Source organism: Procambarus clarkii, chromosome 22, assembly GCF_040958095.1.
Source record: "Procambarus clarkii isolate CNS0578487 chromosome 22, FALCON_Pclarkii_2.0, whole genome shotgun sequence".
Taxonomy (NCBI): domain Eukaryota; kingdom Metazoa; phylum Arthropoda; class Malacostraca; order Decapoda; family Cambaridae; genus Procambarus; species Procambarus clarkii.
In genome coordinates this window covers 29,908,820-29,929,537 of record NC_091171.1, presented here as the reverse complement: position 1 = coordinate 29,929,537, position 20,718 = coordinate 29,908,820, and the positions used below count along the sequence as shown (strand labels likewise).

Below are 20,718 nucleotides of genomic sequence, written 5' to 3'. Positions count from 1 at the left end.
AGATATCTTATTGCCATGAATATCTTATACCCTAAATATTTTATAGATATTTTATGGCAGTGGATATCTTGCTGCCCTGGATATTTTCATGACCCTGGATGCCTACTGGCCTGGGTATCTTATACGGATATGGATATCAGTCCTCGTTATTTATAACGGTTTTGGATATCTTAAGGCCTTGGATATCTTACACGCCACTGGCTATTTAACGACCCTGGTCATCTTTCGACGCTGGATATCTTCCTCCATTGGATATCTTACTTCTCTCAAAATCATACGATAATGGATATCTTATGGCACAGGGTATTACAGCCGTGGATATCATATGATGTGACATATTTTACAGCTTTGGATATCATATGGATCTGAATATCTTACGGTCCTAGATATCTAACAGGCCTTGATATCTTACATCACTGGACATCGTACGGCGCTGGATATCTTATGGCTTAATGTGGTGGTGGGTGACTAGAGTGGTGGTGGTGACCAGAGTGGTGGTGGGTGACCAGAGTGGTGGTGGTGGGTGACCAGAGTGGTGGTGGGTGACCAGAGTGGTGGTGGTGACCAGAGTTGTGGTGGGTGACCAGAGTGGTGGTGGGTGACCAGAGTGGTGGTGGTGACCAGAGTGGTGCTGAGTGACCAGAGTGGTGGTGGGTGACCAGAGTGGTGGTGGTGGGTGACCAGAGTGGTGGTGACCAGAGTGGTAGTTGGTGACCAGAGTGGTGGTGGGTGACCAGAGTGGTGGTGGTGACCAGAGTGGTGCTGAGTGACCAGAGTGGTGGTGGGTGACCAGAGTGGTGGTGGGTGACCAGAGTGGTGGTGGGTGACCAGAGTGGTGGTGGTCGGTGACCAGAGTGGTGGTGGGTGACCAGAGTGGTGGTGACCAGAGTGGTAGTTGGTGACCAGAGTGGTGGTGGGTGACCAGAGTGGTGGTGGTGACCAGAGTGGTGGTGGGTGACCAGAGTGGTGGTGGGTGCCCAGAGTGGTGGTGGGTGACCAGAGTGGTGGTGGTGACCAGAGTGGTGGTGGGTGACCAGAGTGGTGGTGGGTGACCAGAGTGGTGGTGGTGGTGGTGACCAGAGTGGTGGTGGGTGACCAGAGTGGTGGTGGTGGGTGACCAGAGTGGTGGTGACCAGAGTGGTGGTCGGTGACCAGAGTGGTGGTGGGTGACCAGAGTGGTGGTCGGTGACCAGAGTGGTGGTGGTGACCAGAGTGGTGGTGGTGACCAGAGTGGTGGTGGGTGACCAGAGTGGTGGTGACCAGAGTGGTGGTGGGTGACCAGAGTGGTGGTGGGTGACCAGAGTGGTGGTGGGTGACCAGAGTGATGGTGAGTGAGGATCTTGCAAGGTAAGCATTATAGAATGAATTGTCTGAAAGAAGATATGTTATTTCTTATGCTTTATATATCGTTATTTGGAGCAGTTTTGCAAACGCTCCGTTGCTTGGGATATAGCGAAGCGGGGTATACACTGGGATTATATATATCCCTAGGGATCATAAAATGTATAAATATAAACAACAGTTAACTGTTTAACCAGATACGTTTGGTAAACGGTAGTATAAAAATCTAAGTATAAATCAAACCGGGCGCCATACCTCCGCTACAGGGACGCCATCTGGGTGGGAGAGGGCGGACTGGCCAGTCACAACAAGACATCAACAAGGGCACGCCATTGGTGTACCCGCTACGTTAACGGCTGCTGTTTTACATTCCCATGGACCTTTGTGTGGTTTAATAAGTCTATACATACTATAAAAACACCGCTATAAAGTGATATAAGTGTGTGCAAGGTTATATTAACACTGCGTGATGTACCATGAGGGTCACACAGTCAACAACACACCATCACAGCAAGCACACACCGCACGCTGAGCACTACTCAGCCGTTTAATACCAGTGGACCTTTGTATTGGTGGTATAGACTAAAGCATAAAGGGGAAAAAATACTATTCTACACATAATTTATATCATTAAATGAGTGTCTAAAACTTTAAAAGTGATATAAGATAATAAAGAGAAATGTGAGGTACTGGCACACCGCCGCCACACTAGCAGATATACCAGCCACACCCGACGCCATGCTCAAGGAACCAGACTCCATTGTACCAAAACAACACCACTTCATCAGTTAATCATTACACACAGCGACCTACACTTGGGTTGCCATGTGGCTCGCTTGGAGGTCTTTCGGCAGGTTCACTTTTGGCAGGTTCACAAGACTTGTGTCTTGACCTATGCAGGATCTTGCAAGGTTAGCATTATAGAATGAATTGTTTGAAAGAAGATATATGTTATTTCTTGTGTTATATATATTATTATTTGGAGCAGTTTTGCAAACGCTTTGTTTGCTTGGGATATAGAGAAGCGGAGTATACCCTGGTGGTATATCCCTGGTGAGTATGGCTTGCCTCTTGGTGTGTATCCCTTGTAAACCTCTTGGTGTATATATCCCTTTGTGAGCATGGTGTACCTGTCAGTATGTATATTCCTGATGAGTATGGTGTACTTTTTTGTGTATATATATATATATATATATCCCTGCAGAACATTTTGTAAATAAATGACCCTGGGAAGCATGGAGTAAATAACCACATGGAACACTTTGTAAATATTCCCGGGTAGCATTGTGTATATTTATCTGTGCAAAGCATTTTTCAAATATTTCTTGGAAGCATGGTGTATATATCCCTGGGAAGCATTTTGCAAATATCCAAGTGGAGCATGGTGTATTTGTTGCAGGTGTAAACACACTTGCAACAGGATTAGGAATTGCAACCGAATTCAATAGCTTCTTTTCATCAATTGGTGCTAACCTTGCCAGAAAAAATCCCAGAGACCCAGACACATGTTACGACATGTCTCAACGGCAGCTATCCTAACTCTGAACTGTTCTTACCAGTCAGCCCAACAGACATTATATATATAATTCAATCACTTAAAATCAAAGATGGGAGCATTAGTGAAAATACCATCTATGATATATAAGAGTGCTGCCCATACTCTTGCACCTCCCACAGCTCTGCTATTCAACAAATCTCTAGTGTCATAATTTTCCTGATATCGTTGAAAAGGCAAGAGTGACGCCAGTTCATAAAGGAGGCGAGACAGCTGACATAAATAATTACAGACCAATATCAAATCTACTTATTTTTTCAAAAAATATTTGAAACAAATATTTACAAACAGCTCTATTCCTACTTTGTAAAACTTAACATATTAAGTCCGTGCCAGCTTGGCTTCCATTCCCAAAACAGTACCAGTGATGCCACTATTAGTCTGCTTAATATAATCTACACAGCACTTGACAAAAACGAGTTCTCAATTGGCCTTTTCATTGACCTGAGAAGGGCCTTTGATAATGTAAACTGTACCTACTTCTTACTTTGATATTGCCTCTTTACAGCCCTTGATACTGTAAACAATAATCATCTCTTACTTAGACTTCACCACTGTGGTATCAGAGGCCTTGCTCTGAACTATATTCGTTCATATCTCAGTAACAGACACCAATACGTAGTAATCAATAACATAATGGTATAGTTGGGGAGGTTAACAGTAGGAGTGCCACAGAGCAGCATATTAGGACCTCTCCTATTTCTTATATACATCAATGATTTGCCAAAGTTTCTAACATTCTTAAACCTATAGTATTTGCTGACACTAATACTTTCATCTACTCTGACCCCAACCCCTTCCCCTACACACTAAATAATATTGTCAATAATGAATTTTTAAAAGTCCACTCATGGATGTCACTCAACAAATTCACACTAAACATACATATGATCTACTACATTTTATCTGGTAGTAAATCATCAAATCAAATTCAACTTCAAATAGACAATGTTAACATTTGCAATAAAATTGAGGGAAAGTTCCTTGGTCTATACGTAGACAAGAGACTGAACTTCAGAACCCACATATAATACAAAGCCAAAAAAAGTCTTAAAAACATTCGGTATACTTTCTAAAATTCGATACTGTATTATGTTCTCCACTCTGCTCTCCTCTCATTATGCTATGCGCTAATCTTTCCAATTCTTACATATGGTATCTGTGCATGGGGTTCAATCACTGCAAATTATCTCAAGCCCATCATCACTCTGCAAAAATCTGCTATCAGAACAATAACAAACTCTGTCTTCAGGCAATACACTGCTCCTCTGTTTAAGTCCCTTAATATGCTAAACATATACTCACTCCCCACATTCTCATGTGCTATTTACATGACAAAACCTTATTCCTACCTTGAGGTTACCTTGAGGTGCTTCCGGGGCTTAGCGTCCCCGCGGCCCGGTCGTCGACCAGGCCTCCTGGTTGCCGGACTGATCAACCAGGCTGTTGGACGAGGCTGCTCGCAGCCTGACGTATTAGTCACAGCCTGGTTGATCAGGTATCCTTTGGATACCTGATCCTAAATGAAAATCTTGATCTGAAACTTTTCCTTGATAGGTGTAAGAGAAACCATGAGCACCACACCATAAATAATTTTTTGATATACCCAGAGTCAAACTAAATCTGAACACTCCATGCAAATAAAAGGACCCAGTATTTGGAGCTCACTCCCTGCTGAATTCAAAAAATTCCAACCTATACGCTATTCGGAAGTAAAACCAAAAATTAACTCATTTCATCCTTATAGTTTCCTACCTTGTGCTCCAAACTCACACTGTATCTTGTACTGTCCACTTCCTCAATATTAGTACTTAAGACGTATGATCTATCGAGGGACAAGTGACCACGAGGGACGGTTGGGAAGCAAGACACATGTGCATCCTGGAAGTCAGGACATTCAACAAGGATTCTTCTTGATGTTATCTTGAGATGATTTTGGGGCTTAGCTTCCCCGCGGCCCGGTTATCGACCAGGTCTCCTTTTTGTTACACCCCCTCCCCCATGAAGCAGCCCGTTGCAGCTGTCTAACTCCCAGGTACCTGTTTACTGCTAGGCAAAGGGGGCACCAGGGTGAAAGAAATATTTTGCCCATTGGTCTCTGCCTCCACCGGGGATCGAACCCGGAACCTCAGGACTATGAATCCGAAGCGCTGTTCACCCAGCTGTCAGACGCCCTGCCAAAATATGCAGGAGATGTCAGGATATAAACGACCATAAGAGGGACAATGCAGCTTGGACAATAAGGAGCAGTGTGGTGCTCCATTAAGTGCTCATGAGTTAAGCGTGTATGGCCAAGATGCAACCTCACCAGAGCCGTTTCCCACTGCCGGTTATGGCGATAGGAGGAAGGCCATGGGGACACATTACTCTTAAGAGCACGCAATTTGTTACTAGTAACAGAAGACCAACAACCCTACCAACGGGCAAGGATGGAGGAATGAATTGTAAAAGTAAAAGTTGGAGTAAGGAATACCTTTATGGGAGATAGGACAAGTGCAGATAGCTTCCTTAGTGGCAGCGTCCGCACACTCATTTAAAGACACACCGATATGGCTGGGAACCCAGCAAAACTCCATTGTCTTAAATCTACTGTAGATAAAAAACAGCCAATGTTGAATCTCTACTACCACCAGATGGACTGGATTAAAGGACTCCAGAGCCATGAGGGCACTGCAAGAGTCAACTACAAAAAAAAGGAGGATTGACAGTGATAAAAAACCAGGTGACGAAGAGCATAGAGAACAGCATAATGTTCTGCTATGAAGAAGCTAGTCTCCAGAGGCAGGCGACACATAGGTGTGGTCAGGAAAAAGAACAATACCCTACATCGTCTGCAGAATTAGACCCATCGGTGAAGACGGAAATGGAGCAGGAGTATGAAGAAGAGTGTTCAAGGTGAAAAGGTGTATCAGAACTGTAGGAGGGGTAAAAGCTTTAGTCACATGGGTCAGGGTTTTACAAAATTTAGGAAGGGGGATCCTCCACGGGGGCAAGGACGGAACAACGCAAGGAGAAATATTGGTAACGCTAACGGAAAGATAATTTTGTAGGTGAGACAACTGGACAAAAAGAGGAAGGTGGTAAAGGGGAACAGGGACCACAGGAGGGGTAAAAAGTCAAAGCACGACATAGCCGAGAGTGAAGGGTGTTGTAAGGACCGTGCAAGGTAGCGAAAACAGTAGCAATCATGGCGGTCCTGGAGAAACAGGACACTGGTTTCAACATACAGGCTGAGGGCAGGAGTCGAATGAAAAGCACCAAAGCTGAGGAATAACCCATTATGGTGCAGAGGATGAAGACGGCGAAGAGTGGAAGGAGAAGCAGACGAGTAAGCAAGGCAACCATAATCGAGTTTATACAGTACGAGAGAAGGAATAAAAAGAGAGGATCGCATGCCTATCCGCTCCCCAAGAAGTATGGGACATGACTCTAAGGAGGTTATGGGCCTTAGAGCATTCAACTCGAAGGTAAGAGACATGGGGGTGACCAAGACAAACGAGTGTCAAAGATTACCCCAAAAGCTTAACAGTATCTTTGAACACAAGGGGATGACCATAAAGTGACAAAGAGAAACGGAGAACGACCTGCTTCTGAGTAAAAGTCATGACACGGGTCTTAGTTGCAGAGAACTTGAAGCCATGATTGGTGGCCTAGGACGACATGGTATCAATCACAAGTTGAAGCCGTTGTTGAAGGAAAGGCGAGCCATCACTCCGACAGCAAAGGGTAAGCATCGACATGGAGCACTGACAAGATGCCAGTGGGAAGGGAGGAAAAAAGACTATTGAGGGCAACAAGGAAAAGAGTAGTGCTCAGAACAGTACCTTGGGGTACAACTTCGTATTGCCAAAAAGAGGCAGAGAGAGCAGTACTAAGCCTCACTCTAAAGGAACGAATAGGGAGGAATTTTTGTAGGAAGAGAGGGAGATTACCAAGAAGGCCAAAAGAATGGAGTTGGGACAAAATGTGGTATCTCCAGGTGGTGTCGTATACCATTTCCAGGTCAAAAAGGAGAGCAACAGAGGAGGTCTTCGCAGCAAAAGCAGTACGAATATAGACCTCCAAGTTCACCAAGACATCAGTTGTGCTGCAGCGCTTGCAAAAGCCAATTTGAGAGGGAAAGAGGTGATGATAGTGTTCCAAGAACCACATCAGACAGACATGGACCATACGCACAAAGAGTTTGCAAATGCAACTCGTGAGAGCAATGGAGCGGAAGTCCTTAGTGAATGTTCCTAGAGATACTGGTTTCCAAATAGGAAGAACCACCGCCTGGAGCCAGTTCTCGGGGACTGATGATGACTCCCAAATAAGGTTATACAGATTTAGTAAATACCGAGACGCACATGGATGGAGATGGCAAAGCATCTCATAATGAATATCATCCGAGCACGGTTCTGTAGACCCCCACAGGGCCTGGGCAGACTGAAGTTCGGAGAGAGAGAAGGGAACATTATAGGGAAGTTGGAGATGAATGTGAAAGGGGATGAAATGTCTACGGGAGATGATTCAAGAACTGGTTTATGATTCAGGAAAGACAGAGGAAGATGAGAACCGGAGCTAACAGTTGAAAAATGGAAACCTATTTTATTGGCGACTGCCACTGGATCCACCACAATAGTAGTATGGAGATGAATAACTGGCGAGACATCTGGAACAAACTTACCCACTATCTTGCGGATTTTCTTCCAGATTTGTGGAAATGAGTATCAGGCGTAATCGTGGAGACATAAGATTTCCAACTCCCACATTTACCTGTACGGATGGTCCTACGGGCCACCGCACTCGCCTTCCGAAATAAAATAAAAGTAGCGGCTGTCTGCCGGCGTCGATGTTTCTTCCAGGCTGCCTGCTCACGGCGGATAGCCTGAGCACAGTCTGCATTCCACCAGGAAACGCACTTCCACATGCCCTGGGAGGTAGAGTCAGGAAAAGAGTCGAGGGCAGCGCCGAATATGGTGACATGAAAAAATTGGAGGGCTCGAGGGAGAGGTCGGAGAAAGTAGCATGTAGGGTGAATAAGTTCCAGTCAGCCTTGGCAAACTGCCACCTAGGGAAAGAGAGGGGAGGATGAAAAGAAAAAAAGGTGACAAGGAAGGGGAAATGGTCACTGTTATGGAGGTCATCAAGAACCCCCCAGTGATATCTAAGTAAGAGACAACGAGCAGGAAGATCAAGACAGGAGAGAGTGTGAGTGCAGGAGTCCACATGAGTGGGTTTACCAGAATTTAGAAGAGACAGGGATGAAGAGAGGACAAACGGTTCCAGAAGGCGGCCCGGAGTGTTTGTCAGTGCATCACCCCAGAGGGTATGCAGGCAGTTAAAATCACCCAATAGGAGCACAGGCTCTGATAAGGAGTCCAATAGGTGCCTAAGATCAGGAAGAGAAAGTGGGACGTTTTTGGGGAGATAAATGGAACAGATCGTATACCATTTACTCACGAAGATACAGGCTGCAGAACATTGAAGAGGTTACTGAAAAGTAGGGGGATGAAAGGAATATCAGTACGAATCAAGAGATCAATAGAGCTACAGGTCCCAGCAGAAGCTTGGGGGAGGGGGGGGGAGGAGAAAAATGAATAACTACGTTAGTGACCTGGACGAGCGACAAACATCGGATCCTGGAGACATACACATAGCGGTGAAAACAGCGTTATCAGAAGTTGAAGTTCGTGGAAGTTGGCAGAAAATCTACGAATATTCCATTGAAGAATAGACATTGTCAAAAGGATAGAGAACAGCAACAGAGAACAATGAAGAAACAAAGGCAAAGAAGAACACAGCCTACTGAAGAAAATCAGGATCAGGACCAGGTTCAGTAAAATCAGGGTTAGGAGGAGGCATGGGTAAATCGAGCAAGAACGATGGAGTTAAGGGAGTGGAAGGATGGACCAGAGGCAGGCGGACAGGGTCTAGAGCGGGGCAAGGCAATGGATAGGGGCAGTCAAGGGATGCAGGGGGAGGGGGGGCACAAACAGGGGAGTGCACCTTAGCAAGAGCAGCAACCAAGAGAGAATAGAGGGCTAAAGGAACTCCCAAAGCTGGGACAGGGGGCTTTAACCACCGAAATGGGAGGGGATGCAGTGATAGTGTCGGAGTCAGAGGGTGGGGAAGAAAGCGACGTCTTCTTACCAGCCGGGGAGGAAGGTGGAGAGGAGCCAGGGTTATGTTTCTGACTTAAAGAGACAGGGGTGCCAGCAGCAACGTACTGGGCGACAGTCTCCATAGTCTCAACAGGAGAAGAAGAATGGGAGCGATCAACATGAATATTGCCTAGAGGATGGACAACAGCCTGGACAGACAGGTGGCATGGAGAGCTGGGAAGAAGGATGGGAAAGACACAAGAGACATAGCAGACTGGGAAGGAAGGAGGGAAACACTAGATGGAGAACCAGGAAGGAGACTCCTTGTTTCAGAACATAAAGGAGCAGGGGAGGAGTCGGTGGGCATTTCTGGGTCCAAGGCCTGGAAACGGTTGTGAGACTGAGAAAGGAGGGAAGGGCGAGGTGAGGTAGACTATATAACACGAAAATAAGATATGTTAGCAAAAGGGGAGAGAGATGGCGGACTTGGCGGCTCTCCTCAGGAAAAGATAAATGGTAGTGGTGTTATAAATTAAGGATGGCTTCCTCCAATTTGTAGTGTATACACGCGCGGGAGAATGTGGGGTAGGCGTCACCGCAATTGAGGCAGTGGGCCTGGGAAGAAGAACACTCTGAGTAATCCGAGTCCCCACACATGGGGCAAGAGACACTGCACTTGTTCGTTTGAGGGCATCATGCCCAAATTTCCACCACTTACTGCAAAATCTAGGAGAGGGAATGTACTCTTGAATGGAGCATCGAGCTCCAGCAAGAATTATAGAAGGCGGAAGGGTCCTACTATCAAAAGTAAACTTCACAACGTGAAGAGGCTGATGACAACGACCACGAGGGGAGTCGAGTGAACGTATCAACCTGGAGGACAGAATGGCCTTGGGCTTCAAAGATCTGTTAAATATCCGCGTGGCAGTCTTTCAGGTCCCTGACACCAGTCGCAACATGGTGCGGGAGTCTCCCCAATGCTGAACAATGCAGCTAAGCGGGCAGCTGCATCCTAAGAAGGAGCAGCAACGACACATGTACCAAAACGTGTAGGGATAAAAGTAACAGAGGCATCAATGAGGTGTTAATTGAGGATGAAATCATCATGATGTGTAGAGTTCAGATGGTTGAGATCAAAGTATTTAGTCCATGTAGCAGGAATGTAACAAGGTGTTGAACGTATTAGCACTGGAAGTAATCGTGTGAGGCCATTGGTGGGGAAGTGGGTGCCGAGTACCCCCAGTGAAAGGGAGGGTAAAAGGAGCAGTTGTCAATGAAAGAAGTAACCGCTCCAGGTGATGAGGTGGTCACCACTGGGGGCTTGGGGCTGAACCCTACCACAAAGGAGGGAGGGGGAGTGAAGGGGGGGGGGGGTTAGTTGGGAGGGTCAAAGGAGTAGCTTGGACTGGGCCCAATGTAGTGGGAGCTACAGAGCTCGGTCTTCCAACACAGTCCGACTCGGGGGCTTGGTTTTTCAATACCATGATCTTGGGAAGTTATAAGAGGATCATTCATTGACATAGAAATGAGGAGGTAATAATTTAATTCACGAATGAGCCCCCATACCCACCATGGAGCCACAATTAGAGGATAGGACACCCAAGAAGAGACAAGCCAGGGGGCCTCCCTAGGAGTACATCGTGAGAATACGCCCTGCAATCGCCACCTTAAGAACCTCCAGTCCATCGAGATCGGGTTTAGCAACAAAAGGAGGATTGACAATAAAAGCGTCCCCTTGCTCACAACGTCGGGTAAACCAGTCCTACGGGTGAGAGAGTGTGCCTCCCCAAACACCCAGGCGTCAAAACAAAAGATGTCCGAAAGAATAATCAAGACTAGCAAAAGATCGGCGGGAAAAACAATGAGAAAGGAGAAGAGGGGGAGGAAAAATGAAACATAAGGAAGAGAAAATAGTGACCAGCATAATTAGTGAAGACGACAGCAGGAGTATAAGGCTTCAAAAGGATAGAGAACCGTCCTATGGAGCATCACATCCCGGTAGCTGTCTACCAAGCCCCCTCACAACAAAGGGCTGGAAAGGGAGGGGAAATGCATATTAAAGAAACATCAGGGACTTTATAATCAGCCGTACAGACTGATGGAGGATCATTCTGGGTGCTGAGGGAATACGTAATAATTAGCTACTGAACATTTAATATTCACCGGTGTTTATTTACTTAATTACTGCTGCCATAATATTTAGCTATGCTAATTTTTAAGTCTTTTCATAAAATACATATTCATTAATAGTTAGACACACAAAAGATTTAGAATGAGCTTGACAAACTTGCAGGATTTAAATGGAGAAAATAGATTGTGTAGTGCAGAAAAAAGGACTTATGTACTGTTTGCCTTATGCTGGGAGTGCTCTCGAGATGTGGCACAAAGTAATGTTTTTAAGAAGAATTGTGTTCATGAATGGTTTGTTAAATCGCGACGTAACTGCCAAGAAGGCGGTAAGAAAGAACCGTTTGCAAAGAACTTTCATAATTGCTTCATGAATCTGACTCTGGACTAACAGATAACAAATAGGTTTCTCTACCTAGTTTCAGTTTCCCTATATTACCAGTATGCCCCGAGTGCGAAGGGTGAGAGCAATCTGGGGACACCCTCCATTAATAAGGTCGGGCTGGAATTGGTAGTTGTGCTGACCATTCGTGTTCTAATTGAACGGATTTCCGTACAACTGTGGGAATGGGTTAAACTCTGGTAATTCACACTCTCACAATCTATACAACCTTTCCAGATGTTGGCGGCAATGTGGTGTTGGGCGGCGAGGCTGCTGCTGGTGCTGTTGCCGATGGCTCCACCTCTGCTGCGTCCTGATGACCATCTCATACTGCGTTACTACGCCGCCGTCATGAGAGTGGTGCGTCCAGTCTTTGTGCACGTCTTACAACTCTTAACTAAGAAGAAGAATCTCAAGCAGGTCCTCTTTGATCTTCCAGGATACTCGAAGAAAAAATACAAAGCAGACTTCGAGCGTAAACAGAGGCAGCAGCTGGACGACAATGTCTCAAGTGAGAACTATGACATAACGCTACTATTCACTTTGCTCCAGAAGGTAGGTGGTTTGGCAGAAGAAAACGATACCAAATGGTCGACGCAGGGAACATTGGAGAACAGCTTAAAAAAACTTAAAAATCATCGAAATATCTTAGCTCATGAAGAATTATCATTAACGCCTGAGGAACTGCAGAACATTTTCTCCGACATTGAAGAGCTTTGCCGTGAGGTGCTTGTGTTAGCTGGCCTCAGATGCCGAAGCCTTGTGATTGAGAATGTTAAGGTTATGGAGGAGGGTCTGAGTGAGGTACTAACAGGAGGTGTTGACCTGTGGGAACCATACAAGGAGGCACTCCACAACCTGCAACAAGAGCAGTGCAACATCTTAGTAAGGGAAGGGAAGAAAGAGATCAAGGAGCTAGCTAAGAACCTTCGCATTCTTAACCCGTTTGTGTGGTTGATGGAAGATAACTTTGCTCACTTGGATGTGAACCAAATATTTACAGATTTAGATATTGAAGGTCAAGGGCAGGTAGACACCAAAGATTTTTTTAGCAATCCTCTTCCTACTGGGAAGTATCCAGATGTTCTGATAACTCACGGGTCACCTGGGATTGGGAAGACGAGTTTGACAAGATATTTTATCCATGATTGGCTTTCAGTTTCTTCTTCCATTAATGGGATTGATGAGTTTGACATAGTGTTGCCAGTAGAGTTAAGACATGTAACAAGTAAAGATGCCCAAGCGTTGCTCTGTGACGAAGTCCTTCGTAACGCTTGTCATCACCTGAAGTCCAGTGACGTCATCCCGACACTGAGGGAGGTGTCTACTCTCTGGTTGCTGGATGGTTATGACGAGGCTACTAAGAAAACAAAAGGGCTAGTTAAGGAAATACTAAAGAAATTCCCTAATTCAAAATTCATGATTACCACTCGTACCGATTGTGTTAATGAACTTCAGATGTTAGTTAGTGATCTTCATCGTAGTCAAGGAGTGTACCAATTAAGAGGCTTGACTCCAGACAAGTGGATTTCTTATTCCAAAAAATTGTTTTCCGTGTCAGTTCAAAATGATATTGATAATCGCAGGGACTCTTGCAGGAGATTTTTACAGTTCATGAAAGAGAAAGAGGAAGATATGTGGGAGATCTTTAGTGTACCATTGTTTGTGGTTGTTCTTGTGGTGCTGTGGTTGGAGAAGCCTTCTGACGTCACCGAGGCTACCACAGTCACCAGACTCTACCACATCCTCATCAACCACATTATCAACAGGATGACCAGACGCCTCCAACTGTCAACTTTAAGTCTCAGTGAAAGCCAACTTCGAGACAAGATAAACAGTTTTCTTAATTTACTTGGTAATATATTCTGGGAAAACTCTCAAAGGTATAAATACGTCCTTTTTGATTATCAAATTAAAGAAATAGAGAAACTATGTGAGAAGTCTGGGCTGCCGTTCAAGGAATGCATGTCACCGTTCTTCCTGGTGATAGTGAAGCCATCAATCACCGGGACACAAGAAGAGTATCACCCTCTCCACAGGACGGTGCAAGAGTTCCTCGCTGCTCGAGCATTCTGCGACGCCATGATAACCCAGGCTTCTGACGTCCTCACCATCGCTGCTCACTGGATGGTTAAGCACAGGCAAAATTTTACTAAATATTTTCCCAATGAAAAAGAAGTTCATGGAAAAGATAATAATAAGAGAGATTTTGTTATGAATAAGCTCTGTGATGGAAGCGATAATGTGTTTGATAATTATGACTTTGTGGGAGAAAGTATATTTTCTTTAAATTGCCTTTGTCCTATATATGTATCGAGGCTAAGTGCACATTTTGGTGATCCTGGTGAGAGAGAGAGATATTTTTGTTGCCAATATTTCACATTTTGTGTATCAGGAATAACAGGAAGCTTGATCATACCATTTATTTGTGGCATCCTCAAATTTAATAATGAATTAACTCAAAAAAGGGCAGAACAAATAATTTATGTTGTTATATGTGGTCAAGATAAGATTAGAAACTATGTTCTTTGGTTACGTCTTTTGGATGAAACTTATAGAGACTCTGTGTTCCTCAAGGAGTTAACATCCCAAATATCTCCTTATCAATGGAATCCCACACCAAACGAGCTGCCAGAGGTAGGACAACTTTTACAGTTCGTAACCCCGGAGTCGCTGCTCGTTCATCTTTGTGAATTATCTGAATGCACCGATAATAATTTCATTGAAGGACTTCGTATACTTTCCAGATTTCCAATTAGAATCTCCCTTGATTTAGGAAATGGGATGAACAACGTTACAAAAAGTTCCCTCACATTTACTGAGAAGTGCTTGTCACTCCTGCTGGCATCAGGGACCTCGTGTCGACTAATTGCTCTCAGTGGTTCCCTCAACAAGCAAAGTTTAAGTATGCTGTGCCATGCTCGACACCTTGAAGATCTGTATGTAAGAGTCGATACTCTGGAAGATTTGCAAACTTTAGCTCAAATTACAAACAATTTACAAAACCTTACGAACCTGGGTGTCTTCATAAATTTTGTTTTCTCAAATATTAATTACAAATTACTCCCAACATTTAACATTAAACAACATACAGGAGCAAATCTTAGTTTTGCACAAGTTCCCAAAGAACATCTTACGGACTATGGTCATTATTTCTATGGTGAGTTATGTTTGAGGCCTCACAAATGCTCCCCACCCAAGGTTACAAGCCATAAACAAATACACAGATTTGTTAATGTCCGCAGAGGAGGAAAAATGAGTTACTTGTGCAAACCTACATTACCAGCTCTTCCTTATCCCGTCCACCTTGAGGGACTGAAAACAAATGGGATTTATGAGTTCTTTCGAACGATGTGGAACTTGCCGTCTGTACATTGTCATTCTCGATGTAGTGAACGATGCAGGGATCCAGTCCTGTGTTGGGGTAAGTGCAGGCACAAATCCCTCGCGCTACTGCAAACGAAACACCAGTGGTTCCAATGCCACAGAGCAATTAGATATCATCAGTCATGCTTTAAGAGGTTAAGATCGTTTTACAACATTTTGTGGATGATGACTGTTGAAACCTATAAGCCAGGCAAGCTAACATACACAAAATCATATGATCCAATCATCAAAGTGTTCTGTTATAATATTCAGGATCAGCAATTATTGAACAATGAGTGGATTAAGTTAAATATTTTCTCGCTTAAAGTGTGTGAACTTCTGATGTATGAACACAAGATTTGTATCCAACAGCATCGCAAACTTCTGACACACGTGAGAGAACCTTCAATTCCTGTCTCCCCAGTTCGATTTGCATTCATTGATCCATTCATCTTAGACGAAACAACATTCAGATCTATGGTGCATAAACTCTGTCCAACTCCCTTTATGATTGATGCAATAAACATGTCAGAGTATTCGAGAGATACAGACATGGCTTATCGTGTATTACATCTTTGTCAATCATTCCCAAGTATTAAAAGAGTAGCAATTCATTATTGTATTCTTATGGATCAAAAATGGAAATTTAAAACTATGAAAATAATTGATAAAAGTGCACCATATTTTATATATGATATTTTTAGTTCTTGCTAAACTAGCTTCTATATACAATTTTAAATAAGCGCGTCTTTTCATGTGATCTTCTCCTAAGCTAGCAGTCCATTGTTTATCACAGTGAAATGCATCAAGTAAAACATGTGTATGGGGCAAGTAACAAGGTCAGTAGACTAACAGAATGTTGTCACAGCTCGAATAAAAAATTGGCTACAAGTATCTCTGGCAGTTCGGCTTGTAGAGGGAACTAGATGAAGTAAAGTGTAAAGTGTGTGGACAAAGACAAAGACACACGCTAGAACACTATATCTTGGATTGTAGTAAAATTGAGCCATTTAGAGATAAATCTAAGCTCACGCTCTATGATATGGCAACTTATCTTATTACTAAGGATAAAAATACCTGAAATCCTTGCTCTGTATCCATATTTCGCTTCCAGTAGATGAATGACATTACGAGATTAAGAAACAAGTAGTGTATTGTGAAAACTAATAATAAACAGAAGTTCCCCTATGACTGTAATATCTCCATTCCTCAAACAATTATGTATTTGCGATAAGATCTCCCATTAATGTATAATAACGTACTGTAAATATATTGCTCTTGAAATAGAACATTCTCTGTAACTAGCTGACACTATAATTATAAGGTGTAAAGGATAGATGAAATTGTTTATGTAATAATCTAAGTTGAGGTCTGATAAAGAACTTTTGTGCCCTCTGTAATGCTTTTTGCGCTACCGCTCATAGGATGAGTATGGGGTGCACAATAAACTAGCCGCCTCCGGTGGCACCAATTCAAATTCAGTCTACTCCAAGAATTTCATGTGTAATATATTTCATTACAATGACATAATTATATCGCCTTCACGGATGCCAGAAATTGATGAGCAGTCATCAAGCCCAATAAACATATGACAATGGAATAACATTGCATCGACCCATCATCAACGTTACTTTGACGTCATTTAAATTGCAGATACTTAGCAGTCAGTGGGCAAAACATGCTCTAGTTACGTTGAATGAACGTCGTTTGTTTAACATGTGCCCAGAGTTAGTTTTCCCAGAAGACACGAGACATAGACACAACGTTATTTTGAATACATTTACGTCAGTTCAAAGTTGTAAAAACGTAATAACCAAAAAAACGTTGTATTTAAGTTATGTGTTTGCTGGGTGATCTTTAAGGAGTGTAGTATGGTCACTACAACAGACAGCCGATCCATATATTGTCTTCGCAGTAAAGATCTAAATTGATATTTAAACTTTCATGAAGAAAGAAGACAGAGGAAAAGAAAGAGGGACGGAGAGTACGTGTGTGTGGTAAAAAATAAAAGAAATACCTTAGAAAAGGGAACGTAGAAGAAATAAAGTAAAGAAGAGGAAGAAGAAAAAAAAAGAGAGAAATATTTACACCTTCCCATTAACTTCCCCCTCTGATCCTCCAGGGGATATAGGAGCCATTGTGACCTGAAATGTCTACAATAGGGAAAACCTTACCCAGTAACTGCTATCTAAAGTTAGTTGGCAATTATTTTAAGTCTGGAGAGAATTTACAATACTGTAAGGAACCACTGGCCAAGTTTCCTCTCCTGCAGTGAGTTTGTTTACAAATATAAACTAATACAAATACACATGTTTAAAGATTTATATATATATTTGGTTAAAAAAAATATTTATTATATATTTATAATTTTAAGGTAAAACTTTAAATTTGATCTGATTGTATTGGTTCAAAAATAATATGCTTCCAAGCTTTATTTAACTTTATTATTCATTTATATGAGAACAGTTTGAGAAATCATCTAGGGATTAATCGGGTTTACAGCTGACCCATCTTGCCGATCGATATTCTTACTGTGCTTTAGCTTAAATATACAAATAGGAAGTAGAAAGGCCGCCTCCCTGCTGGGAAAGATCAAGTAAATTCTGTACATTCTGTACCAAAGTTCAATTGTGTTTGCTTTTGTTTTGAAATTATTAAATTAATTTGCTTTCTTTCCTTTTATACCATGAATATACAGTATGCTAATTTGTCAGCATTCATTAACTATCACATTGAGTTTGATTATTGATTTATATATTCAATTTAAGTCATGTAACGTGTTGCAGGCTGTAGTGTTGACAATAATGTATTATAATTATTCAGGGTTTGTTAAGAGAATAATTGATTCAAATTAAGTAGGTGAAAACTAGAATGTGTTTGAACCGTTTTTCTTTATCTTGTATATTGTAATAAACTCTTTATGCCTACCTTTGCCATTTTTCCTCCATGTGAAGATAAAATTTAAAAAAATTATACTTATATAAGCGTATAATTATACTTATAGTAAGAGCGGCGAAGTTCAGCTTGTTTGGGGCGCCAGCACCCATAGAGCTGGCCCCAATTTATTCATATGGGACCTCATACCCATCCTGTAAGTTGAAGTGGACCCCATACCCATCATGTGAGTTGTAGTGGACCCCATACCCATCATGTGAGTTGTAGTGGACCCCATACCCATCATGTGAGTTGTATTGGACCCCATACCCGTCATGTGAGTTGTAGTGGACCCCATACCCATCCTGTGAAATATAATGGACCCCATACCCATCCTGTGAGTTATAGTGGACCCCTTACCCATCGTGTGAATTAAAGTAGACCTCATAACCATCGTATGAATGTTAGTGGACCCATGGGCATCCTGTGAGTAGTAACAGACACAAACCCATTCTGTATTTGGATCTGGAAAGGGTTATCAAGGTACATAATGTGTTCGGGAACATTTAGCTGAGGAAGTTAGTGTTGATAAACTAGTTACAAAGTGTAAGATAAATAACAATAATGGGTTTAAGAACTGGGCCACGATAGCCTCCTAGCTAAGAATTTAATATTTATGCTGATACAGACCTGGACTAGGTATAATAAAGCATTTAGACAACTAATTACGAAACCTGTACATCTTTCCTTAATCATGGCAGTTTTTTCTACACTTATTAAATAGTTTACGAGCTTAGAAACTTCACAACTCAAGGTTATTATTGTTATAAACAACCGCGTAGTGCTGCGGGGCTCACAAACCGGTCAACAGATGTAAACAAAGCCGCCATGATTAAGGAAAGATGTACTGGTTGTGTAAATGTTTAATGACTCCCGGTCCTGACCACATGAAGATGGACGGTACCTCCTCTGGGCTGTGTTTGCTACTGTTGATCTGTACAGGTAAGTGTGTTTCAGCAGCTTGGCAGACTCTGCCTCCCGTTGGCTGTGTACATTTCGGTATGCAGAAAAAACGTCACAATAACGTGGGTGTAACAAATACCCTGAATGAAGAACAAATAAAATTGCTCTTCATTCTTTAAAATGGACAAGTAAATTTTGGATAAATTGTTAGGATGTCGTCCTGAACACCTGAGTCAATGAAATAGTTACACAGTTTGTGGTACAGGAGGCCAGGAGGTCTAAAGTCTTTTACTGTTTCACATTCAACAATATAGTGTTCTAATGAATGCATTAAGGGGGCCAATAGATTCAATATGCAGGCGATGAGTCACAATAACGTGGCAGAAGTAGTTTGACGGATGGCAGACCACACACTAGAAGGTGAAGGGACGACGACGTTTCGGTCCGTCCTGGACCATTCTCAAGTCAATTGTGAATGGACTTAAGAATCGACTTGAGAATGATCCAGGACGGACCGAAACGTCGTCTTCCCTTCACCTTCTAGTGTGTGTTCTGGTCAAACAATAGATTCAAATATGCCAAAAATGAAAACTGATTCGATTTCAGTCAAACTTTTTTGACGAGTTGTATATGAAAAGGGTTTCATTGGTCCAAATCTCAGCATCGTAGCATAAATAGGGAGAAAAAAATATTGAATTGTGTCAAAAATTTTCCAAAATGGTCACAAACGATTATCAAACACAAGTGTCACCTGAAATCATGTCTATGACTCCCAGCTATCACAATAGCATATATTAAACAAATATTATAATTAGTTTTATTTAAAAAAATAAGTTAATTTTTTTTTTTCATTTTTTTTATCGGACGATTTGCATGAAACTTATACACCTGACTGCACATAAGCCTATCTGTAAGGGTACCAATTTTGGAGAAAATTGGTTGATGTCAACCTCAGCCACAGATGGCAGCACCTTTCAGACTTTATATTTTAATGATTTATTTTTCAAGTAACATAAACGACTTCAACCTCTTTTATTTTTATTAAATTTACATGAAACTTACACCTTATATGTAAAGTTTATGTCTCTAAAATCTGAGGTTGTTTTGTTTCCCCAAGTTCATTTATTGATTTTATAATAGCAATAAACATGACATATTTGCATAATTGTTTTGGGGAACTTTGACTATTTGTATCAGGAAAACTAAAGATGTTTTGGAAACTTCCAAACAACAGATCCTTTATTATATGCCAATGTGTCAGAAAAGTGTCATAGAATGATTATATCTGAAAAGGTGAAAGGTTTGAACACAGTTGGTGGTACAAGAGGCCAGGAGGTCTAAAGTCCTTTACGGTTTCACATTCAACAATATAGTGTTCTAGTGAATGTATTAAAGGTTTATCACAGAGTTTACAATCTGAGTATTCTGGTATTGGCTCAGCCTCACTAACCTGCCAAATGTGTCTATAGCCAAGGCGAATTCGCGGAATGACTATATCACATTGCCTGGTCCGGTTACTGTGCTGACCATACAAATACCTATTATAGCTTTTATTTATTTATCATAGCTTTTAATACAAAACTTGTCATGGCATTTAATACTGCAGCTTTCAGGTCTCTGGGTATTTCTTAGTTCTTCTAAATCTGAATGAATTTCTTTACTTTGTATGCTTCTAATAATTGTATTATATAGTCCAAAGTCATAATAAATGTTTTCTTTCCTGCAAGCCTCATTGGCCAATCGATCTACAAAGTCATGTTTTCGAACTCCAACATGGGATGGGATCTACACAAATTTTGTACAGTAGATATTATCATTGGCAAAAATTACATTCCATTTATTATTACAAGCTATATTATGTCAATGGATATATTACGACCATGGTTATCTTTCGACGCTGGATATCTTACACCACTGGACATCTTACTTCTCTCGATATCTTACGAGCATGGATATCTTATGGCACAGGGTATTACAGCCCAGGATATCTTATGACGCGGCATATTTTACAGCTTTAGATATATTAT

The 20,718-nt window shown here is 42.2% G+C and overlaps 1 protein-coding gene across 1 annotated transcript; it reads left to right on the top strand.

The window, feature by feature from the left end:
- Window positions 1–1,618: 1,618 nt before the first annotated feature.
- Window positions 1,619–16,927, top strand: LOC123758433 (uncharacterized). The gene is made up of 2 exons (XM_045742851.2): window positions 1,619–2,252; window positions 11,726–16,927. Exon 2 carries the CDS (start codon window positions 11,726–11,728, stop codon window positions 15,566–15,568), a length of 3,843 nt encoding a protein of 1,280 aa, XP_045598807.2. The 5' UTR covers window positions 1,619–2,252; the 3' UTR covers window positions 15,569–16,927.
- The last annotated feature ends 3,791 nt before the right edge of the window (window positions 16,928–20,718 follow it).

What these genes read in the sequence shown, in the direction of transcription:
- LOC123758433 (XM_045742851.2), top strand. Translation starts at nt 11,726, where the DNA reads ATGTTGGCGGCAATGTGGTGTTGGGCGGCGAGGCTGCTGCTGGTGCTG.